Consider the following 23,517-nt stretch of genomic DNA (forward strand, 5'->3'; position numbering starts at 1 on the left):
ATACAGTTAAAATAAAATGTTTGATTCCATTCCGGCAGTTATGAGCCATCCTCCCCCCAGCAGCCTCCACTGGTGTGCATTTATTTGAACGTCCCTGTGTGTGTGTGGTTTTGTGACTGTGTCAGTAAGAACACCTGTACCAGCTAACTCCTCCACCTTCAACACTGTTCACATGTTATTTCTGTGTGTTGACATTCATGTTTGTTTCTCTCCCCAGAGTGCAGTCGCAGGTTGATGAGGTCATCGATGTGATGCAGGAGAACATCTCCAAGGTGATCGACAGGGGAGAGCGACTTGAAGACCTGCAGGACAAGTCAGGTGAGACTCAAGTCCTATTCAGATCAAGTTAATATCTATAAAATGATATGTACAGAATCTGAGACTAACATAAAAACACGGTAGACTCCTGTCTTACATAAACAGTTCAGATAGGAAGGGAAAGAGACTGTATATGTGATCCTATGAGCGTACCCTGCCAGAAGTCTGTACAAGCAAGAGAACATTCCTGTTGAAGATGACCTGGATTTCTGACAGGTCCATTAGTCATCCTCTACAGGAGCTAATTTCCCACTGAGAATTCCACTCAGTCACTCCGGAATGGGAATGTGGGGGGAGATATGACAAGGCTAACTCTCACTCTTGACTGCTCTTATTTGGTTACCATGGATCAGACCTAGAGGTCGACCGATTAATCGGCATGGCCGATTTAATTAGGGACGATTTCAAGTTTTCATAACAATCGGTAATCAGCCTTTTTGGACGCCGATTACATTGCAATCCACGAGGAGACTGCGTGGTAGGCTGACCACCTGTTACATGAGTTGCAATCCACGAAGAGACTGCGTGGCAGGCTGACCACCTGTTACACGAGTTGCAATCCATGAGGAGACTGCATGGCAGGCTGACCACCTGTTACACGAGTTGCAATCCACGAAGAGACTGCGTGGCAGGCTGACCACCTGTTACACGAGTTGCAATCCACGAGGAGACTGCGTGGTAGGCTGACCACCTGTTACATGAGTTGCAATCCACGAAGAGACTGCGTGGCAGGCTGACCACCTGTTACACGAGTTGCAATCCACGAGGAGACTGCATGGCAGGCTGACCACCTGTTACACGAGTTGCAATCCACGAGGAGACTGCATGGCAGGCTGACCACCTGTTACACGAGTTGCAATCCATGAGGAGACTGCATGGCAGGCTGACCACCTGTTACACGAGTTGCAATCCATGAGGAGACTGCATGGCAGGCTGACCACCTGTTACATGAGTTGCAATCCATGAGGAGACTGCATGGCAGGCTGACCACCTGTTACACGAGTTGCAATCCATGAGGAGACTGCATGGCAGGCTGACCACCTGTTACACGAGTTGCAATCCACGAGGAGACTGCATGGCAGGCTGACCACCTGTTACACGAGTTGCAATCCACGAGGAGACTGCATGGCAGGCTGACCACCTGTTACACGAGTGCAGCATCAAAAGGACCTGGTGGCTGCAAGGAGCCAAGGTAAGTTGCTAGCTAGCATTAAACTTATCTTATAATAAACAATCAATCTTCACATAATCATTAATTAACTCCACATGGTTGATGATATTACTAGGTTAACTAGCTTGTCCTGTATTGCATATAATCAAAGCGGGTCCTGTTAATTTATCATCGAATCACAGCCTACTTCAACTTCGCTAAAAAGAGTGATGAGTTAACAAAAGCGCATTCGTGAAAAAAGCACAATCGTTGCACAAATGTACCGAGCCATAAACATCAATGCCTTCCTTAAAATCAATACACAGAAGTAGATATATATTTTTAAACCTGCATATTTAGTTAAAGGAAATGCATGTTAGCAGGGAATATTAATTAGGGAAATTGTGTCACTTCTCTTGCGTTCAGTGCAAGCAGAGTCAGGGTATATGCAGAAGTTTTGGCAGCCTGGCTCATTGCGAACTGTGTGAAGACCGGAATTAATTTGCCAGAATTTTACATAATTATGACATAACATTGAAGGTTGTGCAATGAAACAGCAATATTTAGACTTAGGGTTGCCAGCCGTTTGATAAAATACGTATTTAGACTTAGGGTTGCCAGCCGTTTAATAAAATACGTAACGTTCTGTATTTCACTGAAAGAATAAACGTTTTGTTTTCGAAATGAAATGATTTCACCATTATTAATGATCAAAGGCTCATATTTCTGTGTGTTTATTATAATTAAGTCTATGATTTGATAGAGCAGTCTGACTGAGCGGTGGTAGGCACCAGCAGGCTCGTAAGCATTCATTCAAACAGCACTTTACTGCATTTGCCAGCAGCTCTTAGCAATGCTTGAAGCACAGCGCTGTTTATGACTTCAAGCCTATCAACTCCCGAGATTAGGCTGGCAATACTAAAGTGCCTATAAGAACATCCAAATAGTCAAAGGTATATGAAATACAAATGGTATAGAGAGAAATAGTCCTATAATAACTACAACCTAAAACTTCTTAACTGGGAATATTGAAGACTCATGTAAAAGGAACCACCAGCTTTCATATGTTCTCATGTTCTGAGCAAGGCACATATTGCACTTTTACTTCTCCAACACTTATTGTTTTTGCATTATTTAAACCAAATTGACCATGTTTCATTATTTGAGACTAAATTGATTTTATTTATGTATTATATTAAGTTAAAATAAGTGTTCATTCAGTATTGTTGTAATTGTCATTATTGCAAATATATATATATAGATATAGAAAAATCGGCCGATTTTAATTGGTATTGGCTTTTTTTGGTCCTCCAATAATCGGTCGACCTCTAATCAGAGCCAAATGTGGCGATGACATACAGAACACGCACACAAAATGCAAGGCTTAGACGTGCAGGTGTGGCAACTGTAAAATAAGTTTTATTTTACCTTTATTTAACTAGGCAAGTCAGTTAAAGAACAAATTCTTATTTTCAATGACGGCCTTGGAACAGTGGGTTAACTGCCTTGTTCGGGGCAGAACGACAGATTTTTACCTTGTCTGCTCGGGGATTCGAATTTGCAAACTTTCGGTTACTAGTCCAACGCTCTAACCACTAGGCTACCTGCCGCCCCAAGTAAATGGAGTCTAGTCTGTACTGTTGTAATAATGATTAGAGTAGTCCCGGGTGGCGCAGTGGTCTAAGGCTGTGGCTGTGCCACCAGAGATTCTGGGTTCGAGCCCAGGCTCTGTTGCAGCCGGCCGCAACCGGGAGGTCCATGGGGCGACGCACAATTGGCCCAGCGTCGTCCGGGTTAGGGAGGGTTTGGCCAGCAGGAATATCCTTGGCTCATCGCGCACTAGCGACTCCTGTGGCGGGCCGGGTGCAGTGCACGTTGACCAGGTCGGTGTTTCCTCCGACACATTGGTGCGGCTGGCTTCCGGGTTGGATGTGCGTTGTGTCAAGAAGCAGTGCGGCTAGGTTGGGTTGTGTTTCGGAGGACGCATGGCTCTCGACCTTTGCCTCTCCCGAGTCCGTACGGGAGAGGCAAAGTTGCAGCGATGAGACAAGACTGTAACTACTACCAATTGGATACCACAAAATTGGGGAGAAAAAGGGGGTATTTTTTTTTTGTTGATTAGAACTAATTAGTAAGGATGTTTTTCATCTGGAGCAGTAAGGAGCTGTTAGAGGATGTAGGAAACTGAACACATCCAGGTGTGCAAGCCATCGGAGGAATCCCGGAACATATTCCAGTCTGTGCTAGCAAAACAGTCCTGTAGCTTAGCATCTGCTTCATCTGACCTCTTTTTACAACATTAACAATGTCTACACTGTATTTCTGATCAATTTGATGTTATTTTAATGGGGGAAAATGTATGTGTGTATATATATTTAACGTTTATTTAACTAGGCAAGTCAGTTAAGAACAAATTCTTATTTACAATGACGGCCTACACCAGCCTAACCCGGACAACGCTGGGCCAATTGTGCACCGCCCTATGGGACTCCCGATTACGGCCGGTTGTGATACAGCCTGGAATTGAACCAAGGTCTGTAGTGACACACCTAGCACTGAGAAGCAGTGCCTTAGACCGCTGCGCCACTCGGATGCCCTTGTGGCAGGGCTTGCAAACTATTACGGACTACAAAGGGAAGCACAGCCGCGAGCTGCCCAGTGACACTACCAGACGAGCTAAATAACTTCTATGCTCGCTCCGAGGCAAGTAACACTGAAGCATGCATGAGAGCATCAGCTGTTCCTGATGACTGTGATCATGCTCTCCGCAGCCGATGTGAGTAAGACCTTTTAAACAGGTCAACATTCACAAGGCCGCAGGGACAGGCGGATTACCAGGACGTGTACTCCGAGCATGCGTGTCTTCACTGACATTTTTCAACCTTTCCCTGACCGAGTCTGTAATACCAACATGTTTCAAGCAGACCACCATAGTCCTTGTGCCCAAGAACACTAAGATAACCTGTCTAAATGACTACCGACCCATAGCTGGTCATGGCTCACATCAACACCATTATCCCAGAAACCCTAGACCCACTCCAATTTACATACTGCCCCAACAGATCCACAGATGATGCATTCTATATTGCACTCCACACTGCCCTTTCCCACCTGGACAAAAGGAACACCTACGTGAGAATGCTATTCATTGACTACAGCTCAGCGTTCAACACTGTAGTGCGACTCCAACACCATCATTAAGTTTGCCGACGACACAACAGTGGTAGGCCTGATCACTGGCAACGATGAGACAGCCTATAGGGTGGAGGTCAGATACCTGGCAGTGTGGTGCCAGGACAACAACCTCTCCCTCAACGTGATCAAGACAAAGGAGATAATTGTGGACTACAGAAAAAGGAGGACTGAGCACGCCCCCATTCTCATCGACAGAGCTGCAGTGGAGCAGGTTGAGAGCTTCAAGTTCCTTGGTGTCCACATCACCAATACACTATCATGATCCAAACACACCAAGACAGTCGGGAAGAGGGCACGACAACGCCTATTCCCTCTCAGGAGACTGAGAAGATTTGGCAAACGGTTTTACAGCTGCACCATCGAGAGAATCCTGACTGCTTGCATCCCCGCCTGGTATGGCAACTGCTCGGCCTCCGACCACAGGGCACTACAGCGGGTAGTGCTAAAGGCCCAGTACATCACTGAGGCCAAGCCTCCTGCCATCCAGGACCTCTATACCATTGCCAAGGGCTCCAGCCACCCTAGTCATACACTGTTCTCTCTGCTATCGCACGGCAAGCGGTACTGGAGCGTCAAGTCTAGGTCAAAAAGGCTTCTTAACAGCTTCTACCCCCAAGCCATAAGATTCTTGAACAGTTAATGAAATGGCTACCTGGGCTATTTGCATTGTCCCGACCTCCCCATTTTTACGCTGCTGCTACTCTCTCTGTTTATTATCTATGCATAGTCACTTTACCTCTACCTACATGTACATATTACCTCGACTAACCGGTGCCCCCGCACATTGACTCTGTACCGGAACCCCCTGTATATAGCCTTGCTACTGTTATTTTATTGTTGCTCCTTAATAATTATTTGTTAATTTCTGTGTATTCTTTTTTCTTATTTTTTTTCTTAACTGCACTGTAAGTTAAGGGCTTGTAAGTAAGCATTTGACTGTCAGGTCTACACCTGTTGTATTTGGCGCATGTGACAAATACAATTTGATTTTTAGATGGTGCATGATTACAATGTGCTTATTATCCCTTTCTGTAGGTGTCTGCTAGTTATTGGCTGGAGCAAGTTCAGCTCTGTTAACAAGTACAGGAGATGACATGAGAGGAGAGGTGTTCACCATGAGAACAGGAGATCTCTGCATGCTCAGTTCAGCAGCTTTCATGTCCCTACCAACACACAGAATGTCAAACAACTGTCTGACTCCAAACAGAGAGATCAAATCAAACTTTATTTATATATGTAGACATGGAGAGGCAGAAGGAACAAGTTGTGTGTTTTGCTTTGGCAACATGAGGTTGTCCCTGTCATACCAGAGTATGAGGTGAGGTAGTTCTTAGTCATAGAAACAGAGAATACAACACAGACAGCTCCTATCACATGCTGTTAACATGTTTCTGTTTTCTTCTATGTGTCTCCCTGTCCCCCTCTTCCCTGTCTGTCCCCATCTTCTCTCCGTGCACGTGTGTCCTTTGGTCATATGACCTTCCAGAGAGCCTATCAGACAACGCTTCAGCCTTTAGCAGCAGAGCTAAGCAGCTGCACAGGAGGATGTGGTGGAGAGATATGAAGGTGAGTCAACGTGTGTGTCCGTGTATGTATCCATGTCTTTGTGTAATGCTTGTTTCTGTCTTCTACAGATGAAGGCCATCATAGCTCTGGTGGTGGTCGTTCTGCTGCTTATCATCATCAGTGAGTATCAGCCTGAACAACACATATTGTATTAATCAAGAATATTATCACACTGATTCAACGTATAGCACTGAATACACACTTAACTATCTCTCTCTTTCTCTTTCTCTCTCAGTTCCAGTGGTATTGCGGTATCGCTAGTGTCGCCAGGAGGAGGAAGAATATCTCCTCCTCCTCTTCCTCTCATTATCCTGTACACAGTCCTCCACATCAGCCAGGGGGCACCACCCAGCCTCCCAGACCCCTGCTGTGCCAGCCTGTGTGGCTCTGGGTAGAAGTTGCTCCTAACTACAGATCTAGGATCAGCTCACCCTCTCCCAATGCTAACCTTTACCGTTAGGTCAGTTTTGTGTTTTCAATCCTAAGGTCAGTGTGTACTAGAGACCACTTCATCCTACTCTGTGAGTCCGGATCAAGGGTGACATAGGTAGCATTACGTTGGCGTTACATAGGGGTTGGGTTTGCTTTGCAAATGACACCTTATTTAGGGAAAAGGTTGTCATTTGACATGCTGCCTGTGTCTCAGCCCCCTCATCAAACTTAAGGAGAACTCCATTCAATACATAATACATATCAGCTAGTCCAGTGGTCACCAAACTTTTCTGAGTCAAGATCTCTTTTACAGTCAAAAAGCAAGCCGAGATCTACCACTTAGATAATTTTACATTACTTAAAAAATGTAACATTAACTCAATAGTTCTGTAGGAATGAGGTTTGTGCAGTAGGCCTAATACATTATCACAGCATATTGGCTATATGCCTGGACTGCCAATATTGTTCTTCTCAGACTATATTATATTTCAAAACTCGAGCTTTGATAACAAAATAGACCAGTTGATGTAGCACTTGCGAGGCACAGCTAGGGCTGTTGCGGTCACGACATTTCGTCAGCCGGTGATTGTCAAGCAAATAACCTCATGGTAATTGACCGTGAATTAACATAAACACATTTAGCATCTCCTGGCTTCCACACACAGCCTACAAGCCATTTAAAATGTCTAATAAATCCATTATTTATTTTAGACAGATCTAAAGAAGCATGATATGAAGAAAATGTATTATATTTCAGAATAAAAGAATAGCATACACCTGATGTGCCAAATGGCTGTTGGCTACACTAGTTCATTTAGCAGACAAGATTCGATTATAATTCCGTGGTGGTATATTATTTTATAGTATGAAGAAAACAATTGAACAAAGCTGAATGAAATATAAATATTTTCTCTGAATGATTTGTCAGTCAGTGCGCACATGCGGCTGTTCTGTGTTGAGTGGTTAATAAAGAAATAGGTACTCCTATATGCTTCATTTAGAGTTATTAATGTAACTTGTTCTACAAACATTGGGCTGGCTATATGTTTAGATTTTTAATACATTGTAAGGCTGCGTGATGCAACTTTTTAAAGTTCTGCTTTGTTTTTTGCACAGGCTGAACACAGTCTCTTATTCACAATTTGACAAGCAATTTGACATTGCCTAGACATGGCGGCATCCCCTTTGTGGCCGTAATGCATCCTATAAAAATCCATGCCTTTTGCGGCCCGGAGTGCTGCATTGTGCCCTTCCCCCTGAGTGTGCTGCGCAATCCGAAGCGTCTCTCACTCACACGGCTCTGACACATCAGGGACGCAGTTGTGCGTGTCCTTATCCAATTACAAGGCGCATATTGAAGATATTGGAAGAACTGGCCACATTTACTTTTCATCAGCCAACAAGATGAGTAAGCCTAACGAACAGCAAAAGTACTAGCATATGTCAATGTACTATCCCCCATAGTACAAAAGCCGACCTATTCTGTGCGAGAAATGAATATTCCTAACATAGTCTGGGACAGTTGTGGGATGCGATAGATCCCAAATTAATATAACCACTAACATCAAAAAAACGTTTTGATGCAATGTGGCTGACGCAACAGATCAGAACATATAGCTTAAAATGTTAAAAATCTATTAGGCTATTTATTCACATTATAACCGCAGCAATGCGCACATGGTAGTAGGCAATAAGCGCACATGTTCCATTAGCAGAAAACAACATTAGCAAAAGTGACTGCAAATGCAAATATGCATGTAATGCTTTTACTATAAAGGTGCATTTTAATGTGAAAATTAACTTCCCCAAACTGGAAACTCAGGCGCTGCTTATATATGCCAGTTAGGCTCTACACCCCTTGTAAAGGTGATTAATGTGTTTAATTTTAAGTTATTTGACCACTTTAGTTGTGATACAAACCTTATTAAAACATATAGGCCTATGGGCTAGGCTACATGAGGTGTGCGAATATGATTCGAACAAGTCGCAAAAAAAAAAGTAATTGTTTCTTATGCTGGGCATCATTCACAAGTGATAATATATCATTCACACGTGATAAGCTAATATTGTCACCCATCAGACTATTCTTGATTTAATCTTGTCTTTACATATACTAAATAATATATGTGACATTTGTTTTGATTTAGAATGGACCATTATCATGCACCTGTATTGAAACGGGCAGCAGGAAAAAATGTCATCTCACGCAATTGCATTGCCTATAGAAATGTTGCGCAACATGAGCTCATGGGCTCTCATGAAGTGTTTGATTAGGTCTTCGAATATATTTGCATTGATGTCAGAGTGATTAGAGGGACAATAGAGTGCTGAGTAGTTAGCAAGTTTGGTAGGCTACTAATGACCAGCAGCAGCATCAGAGCTTGGAGAAGCCTAATTACCGTGACCACGGTGTGGCGGTAATATGGTCACCGCAACAGCCCTAGGCACAGCTGAGCATATATTTTAGAATTTGCTTTATTATTTTACTGGAGGTATGGTACCTGCGTCTGATGGTCATGGTGCTTTCAAGACAACTGGGAACTCGGAAAAATCGAGGTCAAATCATGACGTCAGTGAATTTCAGGTCGGAAAGTCGGAGCACTGAAAGGTACCGGAGTTACCGAGCTGGATTACCGTTCAAAACGATTTTCCCCAGTTGGATCTCGTTTTTTCCCCGAGTTCCGACTTCAGTGCGTTCAAGACAACTGGGAAGTCTGAGATTTGAAAAAACGGTATTAGTCTCAAGGGAGGGAGAGAGCAGCAGTGGGTCCGCCTCTCACGGTCCCTGCTCTCTCCTTTCCTCAGGTGAGACTGACCAGAGAGAGAGTACATAATCTTTCAACTGATGGCAACTCAAGTCGCACCGCATCTGCCTCAGGCACAAATTCTTGTTGTTCCTATGACCAAAGAAAGTTAAATACTCCTCGATATTAAAATATACACATCGAGCTGCTAATAATAATAAAACGCAGGGCTATCGATACACTTGGCAACTCATTCATTGCAGCTGCAGCGTGAGTGGAAGAGTGTTTTATGTTTTGTAATAGTGTTGAATTAAAACAGTGTTGACAGTGCTGAATAAAACTTAGACATGAACTCACTCATAAAAACAGCAGTTCTTTGCTCTATTCTTTGACAGTCTCTCTCTGGACATGGTTTTAAAAGTTATGGAATCTAGGACCTCTCGAGTAACGCAGTGGTCTAAGGCACCACATTGCAGTGCCAGAGGCGTCACTACAGACCCGGGTTCGATCACAACCGGCTGTGATTGGGAGTCACATAGGGCAATTGGCCCAGCGTCGTCCTGGTTAGGGGAGAGTTTGACTGGGAGGCGCTTTACTTGGCTCATCGCGCTCTAGGGACTCCTTGTGGCAGGCCGGGTGCCTGCAGGCTGACCTCAGTCATCAGGTGAACTGTGTTTCCTCCGACACATTGGTGCAGCTGGCTTTCGGGTTAAGCGGGCGGGTATCAGGAAGCGTGGTTTGGCGGGTCATGTTTCGGAGGACGCATGACTCCACCTTCGCCTCCCGAGCCCGTTAGGGAGTTGCAGCGATGAGACAAGATCGAAATTGGGGAGGAGAAAGGGGGTAAAATACACACAAAAAAAAGGTATGAAATCTCACATAGGCTAGTATCAAACTTTGCTGTGGGCGGGGTCGTGAAAGCTGTAGGTAGGCACGGTGATTTGAGCTATCCTATTGGCCAGCACAGTAGGCACGCTCTATTTAACCACATATCTCCCGGTCCACCAGGTAGGCAGAGTTTGTATTTTCAGACAAATGAAATGGTTCAAACTGGGAATACTTTGCCTACCCGGTGCACAGGGCTTCTGTATGAAGTGCATCTACCACCAACAGCGCAACACGGGGGAAAAAAGGAGTGCAAGTGTTTTTGCCTTTATCGTTGGCTTTTCTACAGAAATGTTGGTGATCGTCTAGGAATGCCTTGAAGATCGACCAGCGATCGACCGATTGGTGACCATTGCCAGTAAGGTTACATTTCGTATCATATACTGTAGTCAGACATATTATTATTATAGTCAACTTATTATAATTATTATTTATTATTATAGTCAGATGTAGTAGTATTATTATAGTCAGACGTAGTAGTATTATTATAGTCGGACGTAGTAGTATTATTATTATAGTCAGACGTATTATTATTATAGTCAGACGTAGTAGTATTATTATTATAGTCAGACTTTTAGTCAATCTGTCTGCAGTAGTCTATCAACCGCTTAGAAACATGTTATACAGGACTTGTAGCACACCAAACTATTTGAAGATAAAGAAAGTAACCCCCACTACCACCCCCTCGTCCCTTCTCACATGTTTAAAATGCTTTCAAGCCAGAACTGAAAATGAGGTAATGGATGTATCTCAATACTCTACAGTGGCCTCCTTTACTTGTCTCCTGCTTTCCTTTTCTACACCCAGCTTGATCCGACACTAGTAGGATAGGTTCTAGCCAGTGAGCGGAAGCCACTGTTGAGTATTGAACTAGGCTTGGGCTGTATCCAGACTGTCCTACCTTCATACAAACCTTGAGCCATACCAGGATATTCCATAATACCGGCACCCAAGGAGCGCTATTTTCAAACCCAACTCTGCCTCTGTAATCCGAAGGTTAGCAATGCTAACAAGTACATGTAAAAACCCATATAGAATGCTAACTAAATACTAAAGTTATACAAATAACTAAAAAATGCTAGTCACAGTTTGTTGCACGCACAAAACAAATCTTAGACAGCAAGGATCTTGATCCGGGAAGGGATTTTCTGCTGTTACCAAGCAAAGCTTTATTTTGGAAGAAGTTAACCACTTAGCTAACTAACTAACTAGCTACTAAATTAGCAAACCAAAGCATTTGCCACATTTTAGACTTAATAGTTAACTTAATAGTCATAAGATATCTCGCTGGCAAACATTTAGTTGTAAATTACATACTGTAACTAGATCACCTGGTTTGTGCTGAACAACAGTGAGTGACTCACAAGGCTCTGGTCTCTCATCATTGTGTGCTTGTAAACAAACACCATGTGGCTGGGGACTACCGAAAAGCTTCATAATGAAAAATATGTGACAGGTGAAATGAAGATCACATTTGTCTTTATCTCCTAACGTATTGCATAAGTTGACTTGAGGGATTTACTTAAAAAGTAGCTACAGATATTCACATTTATAAAAATAAAAAAACTTCAAAGAAATAGTATTGACAGTATTGAAAAATCATCCCGTGGCTATTTCCAAATAACACATTATACGGTATACCAAGCCTAATTGGAACACAGTGTGTCCTACTGACCTAGTACGGCACACTGGGTCATAATTGCGGAAGACACATTTTGTTTGAATGCATTGAGTTGTGCAACTGACTAGGTATCCCCTTTCCCTGTGGTACTGCTTGGCCACTTGATCTAATTTCTCATTGGTAATGCTAGGTTAGTTGTCTATCTCTAGATGGGTGAATTCTATTGTGTATGATGTATTTTTTCTGTGATATTGAGTTCTGCTGGAAGGTTAACATGAAGCTTATGAATGTCTGCTGCTATTCCCATTAACCCTGAGGAGCTAAGGGACAGACACTGTTCATTCCACTGCATCTGCTGGAGGTCATAGCTGTCTAGTACCACTGCTAGTGTGTGTGTGAGGGAGAGATTTGGGTGACCCATACATTCTGAGGGGGTGGGGACTCAGGTGGCATAATTTGTTTTAATTTGAATGGTATTAGTTTGTATTGTTATGATGTGTCTGGAAGAGTGCTGGTTAATGAGTTACAATGACTCTATGGGCTGTGAAACACACACAGACTGGGGTGTAACACTGCCTAGTGTGATGACAACACAGCGTCTTGCATATCTGTACAATACAATAACCCCTACATCTTCATACCTTTTGTTTTGTAATGTAATTTATTTGAGGTGTAAATATTGATCTGTAATAATGTATTATACTCTGGCATTGACAAACTGTGAACTACTGTAATGTTTCTCTGAGCTAATAAAATTATTTTAAAGGATATCTGTATTCGACTGGTTTGGTCTTGTTTATGTGACACGGAGTAGTGGGGAGGAGAGGGATGGGTGGATAGGGGAGGAGGAGCGGTTGGAAGAGAGAGGTGATCGTTGGGACAGAGGTGGTTCCTGTGTCATCTTGCCTCTTTGGGCTGGCATGTCAGAGGCCGTGTGTGTGTGGAGACAGTGCTGCTGGTATTTTTCTCATCTCATTATTGGCCCTTTTTATTAGTGACTTTCAAAGCTCTCTGTAGTTAAAGCCCAGACTGACTGTTATACTAGTGTTCCTGCTGCGCCTCTCATCTCACTACTACTGTACCTGGCACACACGTGTAAATGTAGAGTCAATGACACAGTGGAAAGTTGTACGTACGGTCATATAGATGACTACTGGTTCTAGCTTCCAGCTCTGTGACCCCAGGCTCTTCATCTTCTTTATACCTCTTCAGAGAGAGCGATTCTTCTTATGGGTTACCAACACACACACACACACACACACACACCTTGTTATGGGTTACCAACACACACACACACCTTGTTATGGGTTACCAACACACACACCTTGGCAGGACTATGTGTTTTGGTCCAGTTGGGGCTGGATGATGTCATAATCCAGACAAAGCAGCAGTCATATATCGGTAAAGAGAGAAACATTTGAGACATAGTAGCTGGGTAAGACTCTGCTCTGCCAACCTCCTGTTTTTCACTACAGGACAAATGAGCCTATTGAGGGACTGGGGAATCAGACACACACACACACACACACACACACACACACACACACACACACACACACAACCAGACACTGAAGGATGGGGCAGACACTAGGAGGAGGGAGATGGATGTGGCTACCTGGAGGAAGTAGTAGAGAATAAATCAGCATCACAACAACCCAGTCTGACACTCACCACTCCTGTTGGCTACAGCAGCAGTACTACGTACATATTCAGCAGGGTGACAACATGGAGAGAATACCAGCCAGGACTTGCACAGACGAGCAAAGAGATTTGGGGTTTAACTATTCCCTACATTATCTCTCGTCTCTTTCATCCCCTTGACCCTTTGAAATTGGTCTCTGGAAAGATGTGCCCATGCTAATAATACTGACCCCAAATCACTGGCTTCCTTAATCAAACACATACCAAATCCATCTAGCTAATGAAATGCAAACCCCACCAATCTCCTGACCAATCAGGGGTTGAGGCTAACAAACATCCTGCCATTAGAAACAGAGCTGGCCTGTACCAACCTGCCTGAGAGGCAGAGAGAGCTTTGTGGAAGAGAGTATTTCAACGCCAGCCTTCCTGACTGATGTACCAATTGAGCTATATGACCCCTGACCCCATTTCTCAGACTCCTCCAGGGTGTGTATGTATGTATGTGTGTGTTCTAGTCTTGAGCTCAATTTGAAAATGAACAAGGGATCATAAAACAATGCATCACATGAGGGTGAGGAGGGAGCGAGAGTTCAGTCTGGTAGGTAGGGGCTTTGTGTGTCTGTTATTATGTGAAAGACAGGGATTGACAGGGAGAGGGATAGAGAGAGATAGAAAAGTCTAGAGCAGGTGTGTGACTCATGTTATATTAAACTACAAATTTAAAAGTTATGAGTGGAAAAGCATCTGGTGAACACACACAGACCCATGCATGCACACGCACACACATGCTCACACACACACAAGTAATCCAGCTATCGATTGACTCATAAGTCTAGCCCTTCATTCTGGCAATTGGAATCTGGACAGCATGGGTCAGGAGTCTTGTAGTGATCAGTCTCTTTTATGACAAACCAATTGTCTGCTTGCATCACATTTTGGCACCCTATGGGGGCTCTCCGTCTTTATGGGATGGTAACTCAATCCCCTCAAGGCCCAGCTACCCCTCCCATCCCTGTGGAGACTCCCCTGCCATGCCCCCCTATCCCTGGGATCAAACAGCTACAGACAGCTACTCACGTAGCTACAGATAGCCCAGCCCTGTCATAGCTGACAAGGAGTGCTACTGGATATAGAAAGTGAGAGTGAGCCTGTATTCTCTCCTTGCTTACCCTCTTTGCATGTGCACACGCACACCCAGGCATGCATGCATACACCAGCATGCACGTGAAAACACACAAACAGTCCTCACCCCTCCCATCTCTCCCGCCTTTTCTTCCTTCCCCCTCTCTCTTTCCACTCTTCTCTCCTTACTCACCTCCTCTCTTTCCTCTCCCTCCTTCACAGATTGTATAAATATCCCTGAGCTGTTGAGAGGGACTCAGAGACCTGAGGACCCTGACCTGAGAAACAAACAGACCGGAACAGAAAGAAGAGAGACAGACAGGCAGCAGCAAGAAAACAGACAGACTAATCAGAGAATAAGAACAATAATCTGCTGTAGCACATTGAGAAAAACAAGGAAAAGGAAGACAGATGGGCAAGAACTAGGTGAAGAGATAGAAGGGGCAATTACCACAGCTAGAGAAAAAGGAGAAGGGTTGAAACACAGAGTGGTGGAAGAGAGACCCTGAAGAGAGAGAGCGTGAGAGAGCAGAAGAACCACGTCTAGTCTACATCTGTGTGTGTAGCTGTTTGTATCCACCATGTGGCTGCTGCTTAGCGTGTGTGTGTTCTGTCTGCTGGGGTGCAGTGAGGGGCAGGACCGTGCCACTCTCTGGAGGGGGAACGACCACAGCGGGCGCTGCCAGTACACCTTCACCGTGCCCAGCCCCAGCGAGACCAGCTGCTCCCCTACAGTCTCCGGAGGACCAGAGATGGAGGGGCTCAAGGCTAGACTCAGCCTGCTGGAGGTATTGGTGGCCAGGCTGACTGGAGGGGAGATAGGGGGTCCTGGGGCTGGGTCCCAGTCCCAGGCTGGTCTCCAGGAGGCTCTGACCCAGGCTATGGGAGAGAGGATCCTGCTGCAGGGAGAGAAAGAGCATTTGGAGAGAGATGTGGAGGGGCTTCAGAGGAGGATGGAGGAGATGAGGAGAGAGACGGAGAGACTGCAGAGCAGACCCTGCTACCCACAACACCCTCTGTTGCCACCCAGCATCCCACTACAGGACAGTGGTCTGCGACCTGCCGGAGGTGAGTAACAACATTCTCTGTCTGTTCTCTCTTCTGCTAGGGTCGGAAGTTCATAAGATTCCTGATTAAGTGGTGCAAACATTATAGACAGACTGTGTTGTAGACAGACTGTGTTGTAACTGCAAGTGTTCTCCATTCTCTCTATGAGACCTATTTTTGCTGCAGATCCTGTGTCTTGTGGTTTTATAGTGAGTCAGGAGATTCTGAGTTAACTGGAAGAGCTGAGTAAAAACATGACGCCACAGACCTGTGTGTGCATATGGGTGGGTGGGTGTGTGTGTGTACATGTCTGTGTTTGGGCAACACAAGCAAGGATGCAGAAGTAGGGTCAGGTTTCTCAGCTATCGGTCTGTTTTAAAGAGCAGAGGGAGGGAGAAGGTTCTAGAGGACAGCCAGCGACAGACAGGATTAGTCTGGTATTTACGACCAGAGCCTTCTCTATGATGGTGCTTCCCTGAACTTCCTCCTACATTACCCGGGGAGGGGGGTTCAGTCTCACCTCCATCTCACCTTAGGTTTGATGACGCTCGACTCTGTGTGTGTGTCTTGTAAAACCGTAAATCCTCCTTTGCCAACATCCCATACACCACCTCCCTATCTCAGAGCAGCCCTATTGGAGCAGCCCTATTGGAGCAGCCCTAATGGAGCAGCCCTATTGGAGCTGCCCTATTGGAGCTGCCCTATTGCACTACAGCCCTAAAAGGAGTTCATATATTTCCCTGCATGGCTCTGTGGCATCTGGTTAGATCCTCATGTAAGCACCTGCAGGCTGAAACATACAGATAGAATGCTGGGGGAGCACCATACAGCTCCACACAAATACACACACTCAGGGGACAGGCATACGGAAAACAAATCACAGCCAGAGAGAAGGAAACATGAAAAGGGAAGAGAAGAGTGAAAAGTAAAACAATTACAGTGTTTCCTCTATATTCATATTCTGCCACTCCCAAAATATGACAATAATAAAATACACGTTCAGTATTTCTGCCAAGGAATTTTGCACAATTTTGGCAATTAAGCAATTTTTTGACTTACCCAGATTCAGATGAATCTGTTCCCATAGACTTCCAGTCATTGCGCTAACGATATTTAGCAATGGCTCGCGAAACTACCTTCAACTTGTGTGTTTGTGTGCTTGTGTGCATGTGTGTGTGCTCGCATATGTGTGGTGAGGTATGGTAAAGGGGTCCTTGGTTTTAACAGCCCATCCGCTCAACAAACACAACATAAATCCCCAGCTGACCTCGGCTGATAGAGCCCAGTTTTACTGGACCAGTTGAAATACTGTGGGCCCTACTGGGTAAGATTAGAACACCTCTCTGGCCCTGTAACAGGCCATGCTTTATTCATGTCTCCTTTTATTGTTTAACTCAATGGGACTTCCTGGTTATATAGTGGGTAGCTAGGGCTGGTCAGTCAGAATTAGGCATATAGAAGATGAGGTTGTTTGTGATGGTTAACCAGGTGAACTGAAATATGAAGTGGGTTTCATATTGGTTCTAAAATCATCTGTAGCGACTGACTCACATCTCCCTAAATATATTTTATTACATTCATTTTCTAATGGGTTCTGAAAATACCTTTGTTGTAGAATAGATGTTATCAACAGCAGCCAAGGCAAGAGTCCCATTGTGAGCATGTCTGCATCCAAGAACAGCTCTGCTACACAGCAACATTCAGGTGGACCGACACGTGCTGAGAGACTGAGACTGAGGGAGGCAGAGCAGAGCAGCCTTCAACCAAATTAGAGTCTTTTATTTCCTCTTAGCTCTAATAACTCTAATAGCACATGGTTAGGGCTGATTGGGCCGTTGTCAGAGAGTGTGCATGTGTGTGTGTTCATATGTTTTGGTTTTTCAGTCTGGGGGTCTTGATGTTCTGCCGGATATACCCTGATATCCAACACACACAGCCAGAGGAACAATATGCTCTTGTTTACCTCAGATGCTGAATGACCTGGCCCTCTGGGAACACTTATGTAGTTCAGGGAAGCAAGACTCTTCCCCTCACCCTCCCTTACCACTTTTACCCCACCCCCCCCCCTTTCCCCATACTCTCTCTCTCTCACACAGAGAGAGAGAGAGAGAGAGAGAGAGAGAGAGAGAGAGAGAGAGAGAGAGAGAGAGAGAGAGAGAGAGAGAGGAGAGAGAGAAGAGAGAGGAGAGAGAGAAGAGAGAGAGAGAGAGAGAGAGAGAGAGAGAGAGAGAGAGAGAGAGAGAGAAACAATATGCTCTTGTTTACCTCAGATGATGAATGACCTGGCCCTCTGGAAACACTTATGTAGTTCAGGGAAGCAAGACTCTTTCCCTCACCCTCCCTTACCACTTTCACCCCACCACCCTCCTCTCCCCATACTCATCCACCCAGAAAGCATCCATTGACTCTGGCCATACAAGGCATGAACAGAAGCCAACGATAATGGACATTCTCATTGTGCAAGGTCAGGCTGTACTTCCTCCATTTCAAAACCCCTTTCTTCTGTTTTGTGCCTGTTGAACTTAGCCCTGGTCTCCCCCCTTCAAACCCCACACCTCTCCTCCTCCTTCTCATCCAACTTTACCCCAACCTCACCCACTCTCTTCATCAAAAGAGGAAATCAACATCAGTTTCCAGATGCTAAGGCTAACACGTTCTGCATCATTATCGCTCTTTAGGATCCTGTAAACCCTTCACACACATGCATTGTACCATTACAAGGTTGTAAACACATTAGCATCCATCACTGTTGTAGACCAGTCACAGCTGCTGTTTATCAACACTTCTGAAGCATTAAAAAACTATCAATTGTAATGGTTGTCTGAGGGGCTGAAAGACTGAAGGGAGCAGGAGAGGGTATGGCGCAGAGGGGATGGGGATTGATGGGTGTTACGTGCCTCCTAAGTGGAGGGAGGTGCAGGAGAGCAAGGGAGTCCCAGTAGCACAATCGTTTATTAGAAGTCCCAACTCAACAACAACAGGTGGAGGGACACGCCCAAATGAAGTCGCCACACACAGGGAAGTAACGTAACACACGGAGGAGAAACCTCTACTCCTAATTACAGTCCAAAACGGTACAACGACCGTGAGAAAGAAAACCCCATGGCGCAAACACGCACCCCTAACAGAGCAACAACAGCAAATAATCCTGCACAAAGAATAGCAGGCAGCGGAGATTAATAAACCCACCGAAATTAACTAATAGGACACAGGTGTAAAGAAAAAACAGACAGACACAAACGAAAAGGAAAATGGATCGGTGGCAGCTAGTAGGCCGGCGACGACGACCGCCGAGCACCGCCCGAACAGGGAGAGGAGCCACCTTCGGTGCAAGTCGTGACAGTGGGTGAGGCTTGGGCTAGTGTTTGGAGTTGTTCTAGTTGAACTAAACTGGTATGAGGAATCTCTATCTGTGGCAGCAGGGCAGATAGCGGGGGGCTCCATGACTGAAGGTTGTGTGTATGTGTGTGTGCATCCAACAGCCCGGCAGACTCCACAGTAGCTGGGAATCCACTCAGGAGTGTTTTTTTCCTCCTCTTACATTACCTGCTGTCAGTAGTATTGCCACAGACCCCCTCCCAACACACACACAGAGATACCCCATGGCTGGCTGATGTGGGCTGCTCTGGCCTCAATGGTCATTGCATGGTCAGTGTTGGTGCCGTCAGTGTGACTATTCTGTGTGATACTAAATCCAGTATGTGTTTGCAGGTGCTGGTGTTCTCTCTCACCTGGTTTCCAGACCTGGAAGACAATGGGACACTGGCAGCCTGAGAGGTATGGCGTCTTCTGTAATACCACTGAGTGTGTGTTTGCATGTTCGTGTACATATCTTATTTCAACAGAATGAATATAGCTTAATAAAAAAGTAAGAAAGTACACAATGAAGATAGTGTCCAGTGTCATGGACAAATGTGCCAGGAGATAGTTTTTTAATGATTGTTGGTTTTATGCAGTTATCACACCTGCAGCTGGAATGTGTCAATGTGTCGCAGGTAATCCATCAGGGGTAGATTGTGGTAGTCTCCCACAAGCCGCTTTACCTTCTCCAGGCTAGTGCAGACTCTCTCTGGTGATGGTAGGTTGCCAGCGAAGTACTGGTCCAGTTGAGGTTCATTCAGAGCCTGTTGTTGTTGCAGGGCTGTAAGATATAGGCTGCTGGAATCACGGTTGACTGTTGCAGCCCCGAAAAGGTGTACAACTGCTGAAACAAAGGTGGGGCCCCTAATGAATGACCCATCTACACACCAGGATGAGGACTGGCACAGGAAATCTAGGTTGTATGTCGTTGTGAAGATAAGAAACCTTTCTGGTCCTGGTCCACTGCCATGCTGGAGGAACAGCTGTCCACCCGCCCTGCCACAGTAGCTCTCTGGTTGTTCTATAGGTCCTCCTGTTCAAAAGGCCAGGGCTTACTCAACACAAACACAACCGCCGAACAGGCATTCACACGTCTGGGTCTCCAGGTCCTCCTGCAGTGAGGATGATGCAACCTTTGCACTTGTACTGATCATAACTGGTGCACTTCCAGAACCGCTTATTTGTAGTAAAGCTATCCTATCTGTAAATGTAGCCAGTTTGTGCCAGGACAATGGTTCAAGTCTTGTTCGGGCCAGCATAGCCAATGTTGCAGAGTTCCATTGTAACCCCCCCTCTTCACTCCAGACCCAGCATGGCAGTATGGTGGTAATCCAGTGCTCCAGGAGTTGAAGGCTGAGGTGACTGAGATTCCTGCTCCTAGTCCTGAGGGCCCTGAGGACAGCACAGGTGAGACACACACCTGAACACACAGCTGTCCTGAACACCCACCTGGAGTATCAAATAGTTCATTAACCTGACGCGATCCCAAGAGCCCCATTATTATTACACAGTAACCCCCTCTCCCCCATACAGCTGACCCACAGAATACCCGGGCAATACCAGGGCAAATATTAGGGCAAATACCAACACCAGAGCATGAGAGACTGCATGTGTTTGTATATTTAGTGCCTGACAGGGAGCGAGATCCATTGAAGCTCTCTGAACACACTGAGTGGCACATCTATGATAAGATTATCTCCATCATGCGTGTTTACCTCGGCACATTTCCGTTGCTGTTTCTGCCACATCTTGAAAAAGACTGAAACGTCAACAAAATAAACATGCTGAAATGAATGTGTGTGCTGGAATAATTAATATCAGTGATGGCTGTGCCTGTAACACATTTATATTTAACCTTACATCCAGAGTTACACCCCCCCTTCTCTGCCTCACACACACCATTCTGTCTTGAATATTCTGAAGGTATTTTAGGAATTGGTACATTTACAGCAGCCTGATCATTCTCTGTGTGAGAGACTTGAAGTGGTGAAGGATTCCTTCTTGCATCTGATCAGCTGCTGCCTTACTAACTCTGTACCACACACACACTCATCGGGTATGTCAAACCAACACGCTGTAGACCTACTAGGTGTCTCTACTGACTGATGATCATCTCTCATATCTTTCAGAAGCCATGACTTCTTCCCTCCATCCCCCTATCCAACAACATGATTTACTACAGATCATCTCTACACACACCTCTTCCTCTCTCACTCTCTCACTCGCTCCCTTTACGGGGCTTTATTGGCATGGGAAACATATGTTTACATTGCCAATGCAAGTGAAATAGATAATAAACAAAAGTGAAGTAAACAATAAAAACTGTACAGTAAACATTACACTCACAAAAGAATAAAGACATTTCAAATGTCACTCTCTCGCTCTCTGTCTTACAGGGTGCATCTCAATAGTCTAAAATAGACACCTCTAACAACTGCCCCCCTCCCCCTCCCCATCTCTCACTTAATGTCTCTAACTCTCCCCTTCTCTCTCACAGGCTGTGGAGAGTTGATATCAATAGGTGAGCCAGTGTCTCATCGTAAGGCTGACAGTATAGCTGGTAAATACGGGGTGTGGATGCAGGACCCAGAAGCTGTGGCGCCCTATGGAGGGAAGATGGTGTGGCGCATTGATACAGTGGGGTCAGAGGTCAGACAGCTCTTTGGTTACGAAGACATGGATCAGCTCTCTAAAGGCTTCCCCTCCAAGGTGGGTGACTGACTGACTGGCATGGGATGGTCCTAGAGGCTAACCTTAACCACAGATCTAGTATCAGATTACCTTCCCCCTAACCAACCTTTACCTTAACCATGATAACATATTGAGGTATAATGTAAAGTGTGACCATTGACCAGACTGTATTATCATTATCTATCACAAGGTGTTGCTGTTACCGGAGCCAGTGGAGAGTACAGGAGCAACTCTGTACCGCGGCTCTCTGTACTACCAGCGCCGCCGCAGCCGCACTCTGCTGAGGTACGACCTGGTGTCTGAGAGCATCGCTTCCCGCCGAGACCTGCCCCACGCCGGCTTCCACGGCCAGTTCCCCTATTCCTGGGGGGGCTACACCGATGTGGACCTGGGGGTGGACGAGCAGGGCCTGTGGGCTGTCTACAGCACCAACAAGGCTAAAGGAGCCATAGTGGTCTCCCAGCTGGACCCACACAGCCTGGCGGTGAAGAGGAGCTGGGAGACCAGCATCAGGAAGACCAGCGTGGCTAACGCCTTCGTCATCTGTGGTCGTCTGTACACAGTGGCCAGCTACACAGCTCCCAACACCACCATCAACTTTATGTTTGACACAGCTACAGGCCAGGGGAAGGAGGTGGCGCTACCCTTCAGGAATAAGTACCGCTACAACAGCATGGTGGACTACAACCATGCCCAGAGGAAGCTCTTCGCCTGGGACAACTTCCACATCGTGTCCTACGACGTCAGGCTGGGCCGCCAGTAGAGGAGGAGGCCTCTTCATACAAACCAAAGACTTTCAATGTCTGTCCTTCAAAGCCTGACAGCTTTAGAGCAGCTAGTGTGGTGGTAAGTTGTTAGTGTTATTCACCACCTTCATCAATGCATAGGCCTAGTAGTTACCATAACTGGCCACTATAGTGATTGAGATTTAAAATTATTCTAGCAAATTGCATTATGAATGGAACCCCCTGCAGGTATCTTGTTTCTGTGGAAAGGCAATTGCTGTGGCACGGTCCACAAATATGTTTATATAGGAATTATTTTTCTACTGTTTGGTCATCAGAGTAGTGCTTTTATTGTATTTCATGTATAGTTTTGAGAAGGGGATTGGGGGCAAAGCCAACATTATCAAGTCTACTGCTCTCAAACATCAATGATCATACAAGGTCTAATGTGTGTACTGTGTATAAAACTCATTCCACCCTGTCCTGTACATAGTGCCTCTCCCCCCAGTAGGAAACATTTTCAGAGACAAACTTGCTGCTCTCTAGCTCAGCATTTATTGAAATATTGCATGTTCCTGTGCATTGTACTTCTCTATATTAAATGATGTACAAATTCATACCAGGGTCTAATAAAGATTATCTATTCTAAATAATATAGTTATCTGTAAAAATCATTAACTTCTAGATTTTAGGAGGATGATAACTCAGTCGCATACCCTTTTACTATCATAAGAAGGGGAAGAAATGGATTCAGTCACCAAATAGCCCAGATCCATCCACTGCTTCCATCCATTCAGCTCTTTCAGGTCTGTGAACACAGAAGGAAGGCCTTGGACCAAAGAGGCCAATTATAAAGAGCATTCCTTCACAGGTCAATAGTGACTGACGACTCCATTTTAGTGGAGGTTGATGTGTTAGTGCAGTGGTTTTCCCCATCAGCTGCATTCATGAATGATTTCCACAATAAAACACACGTCCACTCATGGGACCTTCACCAGAGAAGGGGGAGACAAGACGAGG

General features: G+C 45.2%; 2 protein-coding genes across 3 annotated transcripts in view; both read left to right on the forward strand.

Moving 5' to 3' along the window:
• Positions 1–7,311, forward strand: part of LOC120054945 (vesicle-associated membrane protein 4-like) — a 30,795-nt gene extending 23,484 nt beyond the window's left edge. The window contains exons 5-8 of one of the 2 annotated variants that reach the window (XM_039002712.1): positions 218–318; positions 6,150–6,229; positions 6,298–6,349; positions 6,465–6,530. In XM_039002712.1, the coding sequence (XP_038858640.1) occupies positions 218–318; positions 6,150–6,229; positions 6,298–6,349; positions 6,465–6,490 (259 nt within the window). In that variant the 3' untranslated portion in view covers positions 6,491–6,530. Of the gene's footprint in view, positions 1–217; positions 319–6,149; positions 6,230–6,297; positions 6,350–6,464 lie in introns of both variants that reach the window. The other variant, XM_039002711.1, reaches the window with a different exon arrangement.
• Positions 7,312–15,255: 7,944 nt separating this feature from the next.
• On the forward strand, positions 15,256–22,602 carry myoc (myocilin). The gene is made up of 5 exons (XM_039001710.1): positions 15,256–15,742; positions 19,433–19,498; positions 20,387–20,488; positions 21,579–21,790; positions 21,963–22,602. Exons 1-5 carry the CDS (start codon positions 15,256–15,258, stop codon positions 22,533–22,535), a joined length of 1,440 nt encoding a protein of 479 aa, XP_038857638.1. The 3' UTR covers positions 22,536–22,602.
• Positions 22,603–23,517: the final 915 nt, after the last annotated feature.

Source organism: Salvelinus namaycush, chromosome 10, assembly GCF_016432855.1.
Source record: "Salvelinus namaycush isolate Seneca chromosome 10, SaNama_1.0, whole genome shotgun sequence".
Taxonomy (NCBI): domain Eukaryota; kingdom Metazoa; phylum Chordata; class Actinopteri; order Salmoniformes; family Salmonidae; genus Salvelinus; species Salvelinus namaycush.

Bases quoted from the DNA above. Each gene is read 5' to 3' on its own strand.
- myoc (XM_039001710.1), top strand. From the start codon at position 15,256: ATGTGGCTGCTGCTTAGCGTGTGTGTGTTCTGTCTGCTGGGGTGCAGT. The intron at 15,743-19,432 runs GTGAGTAACAAC...ATGTGTTTGCAG, and splicing joins TGGTCTGCGACCTGCCGGAG to GTGCTGGTGTTCTCTCTCAC. The intron at 19,499-20,386 runs GTATGGCGTCTT...TCTTCACTCCAG, and splicing joins GGACACTGGCAGCCTGAGAG to ACCCAGCATGGCAGTATGGT.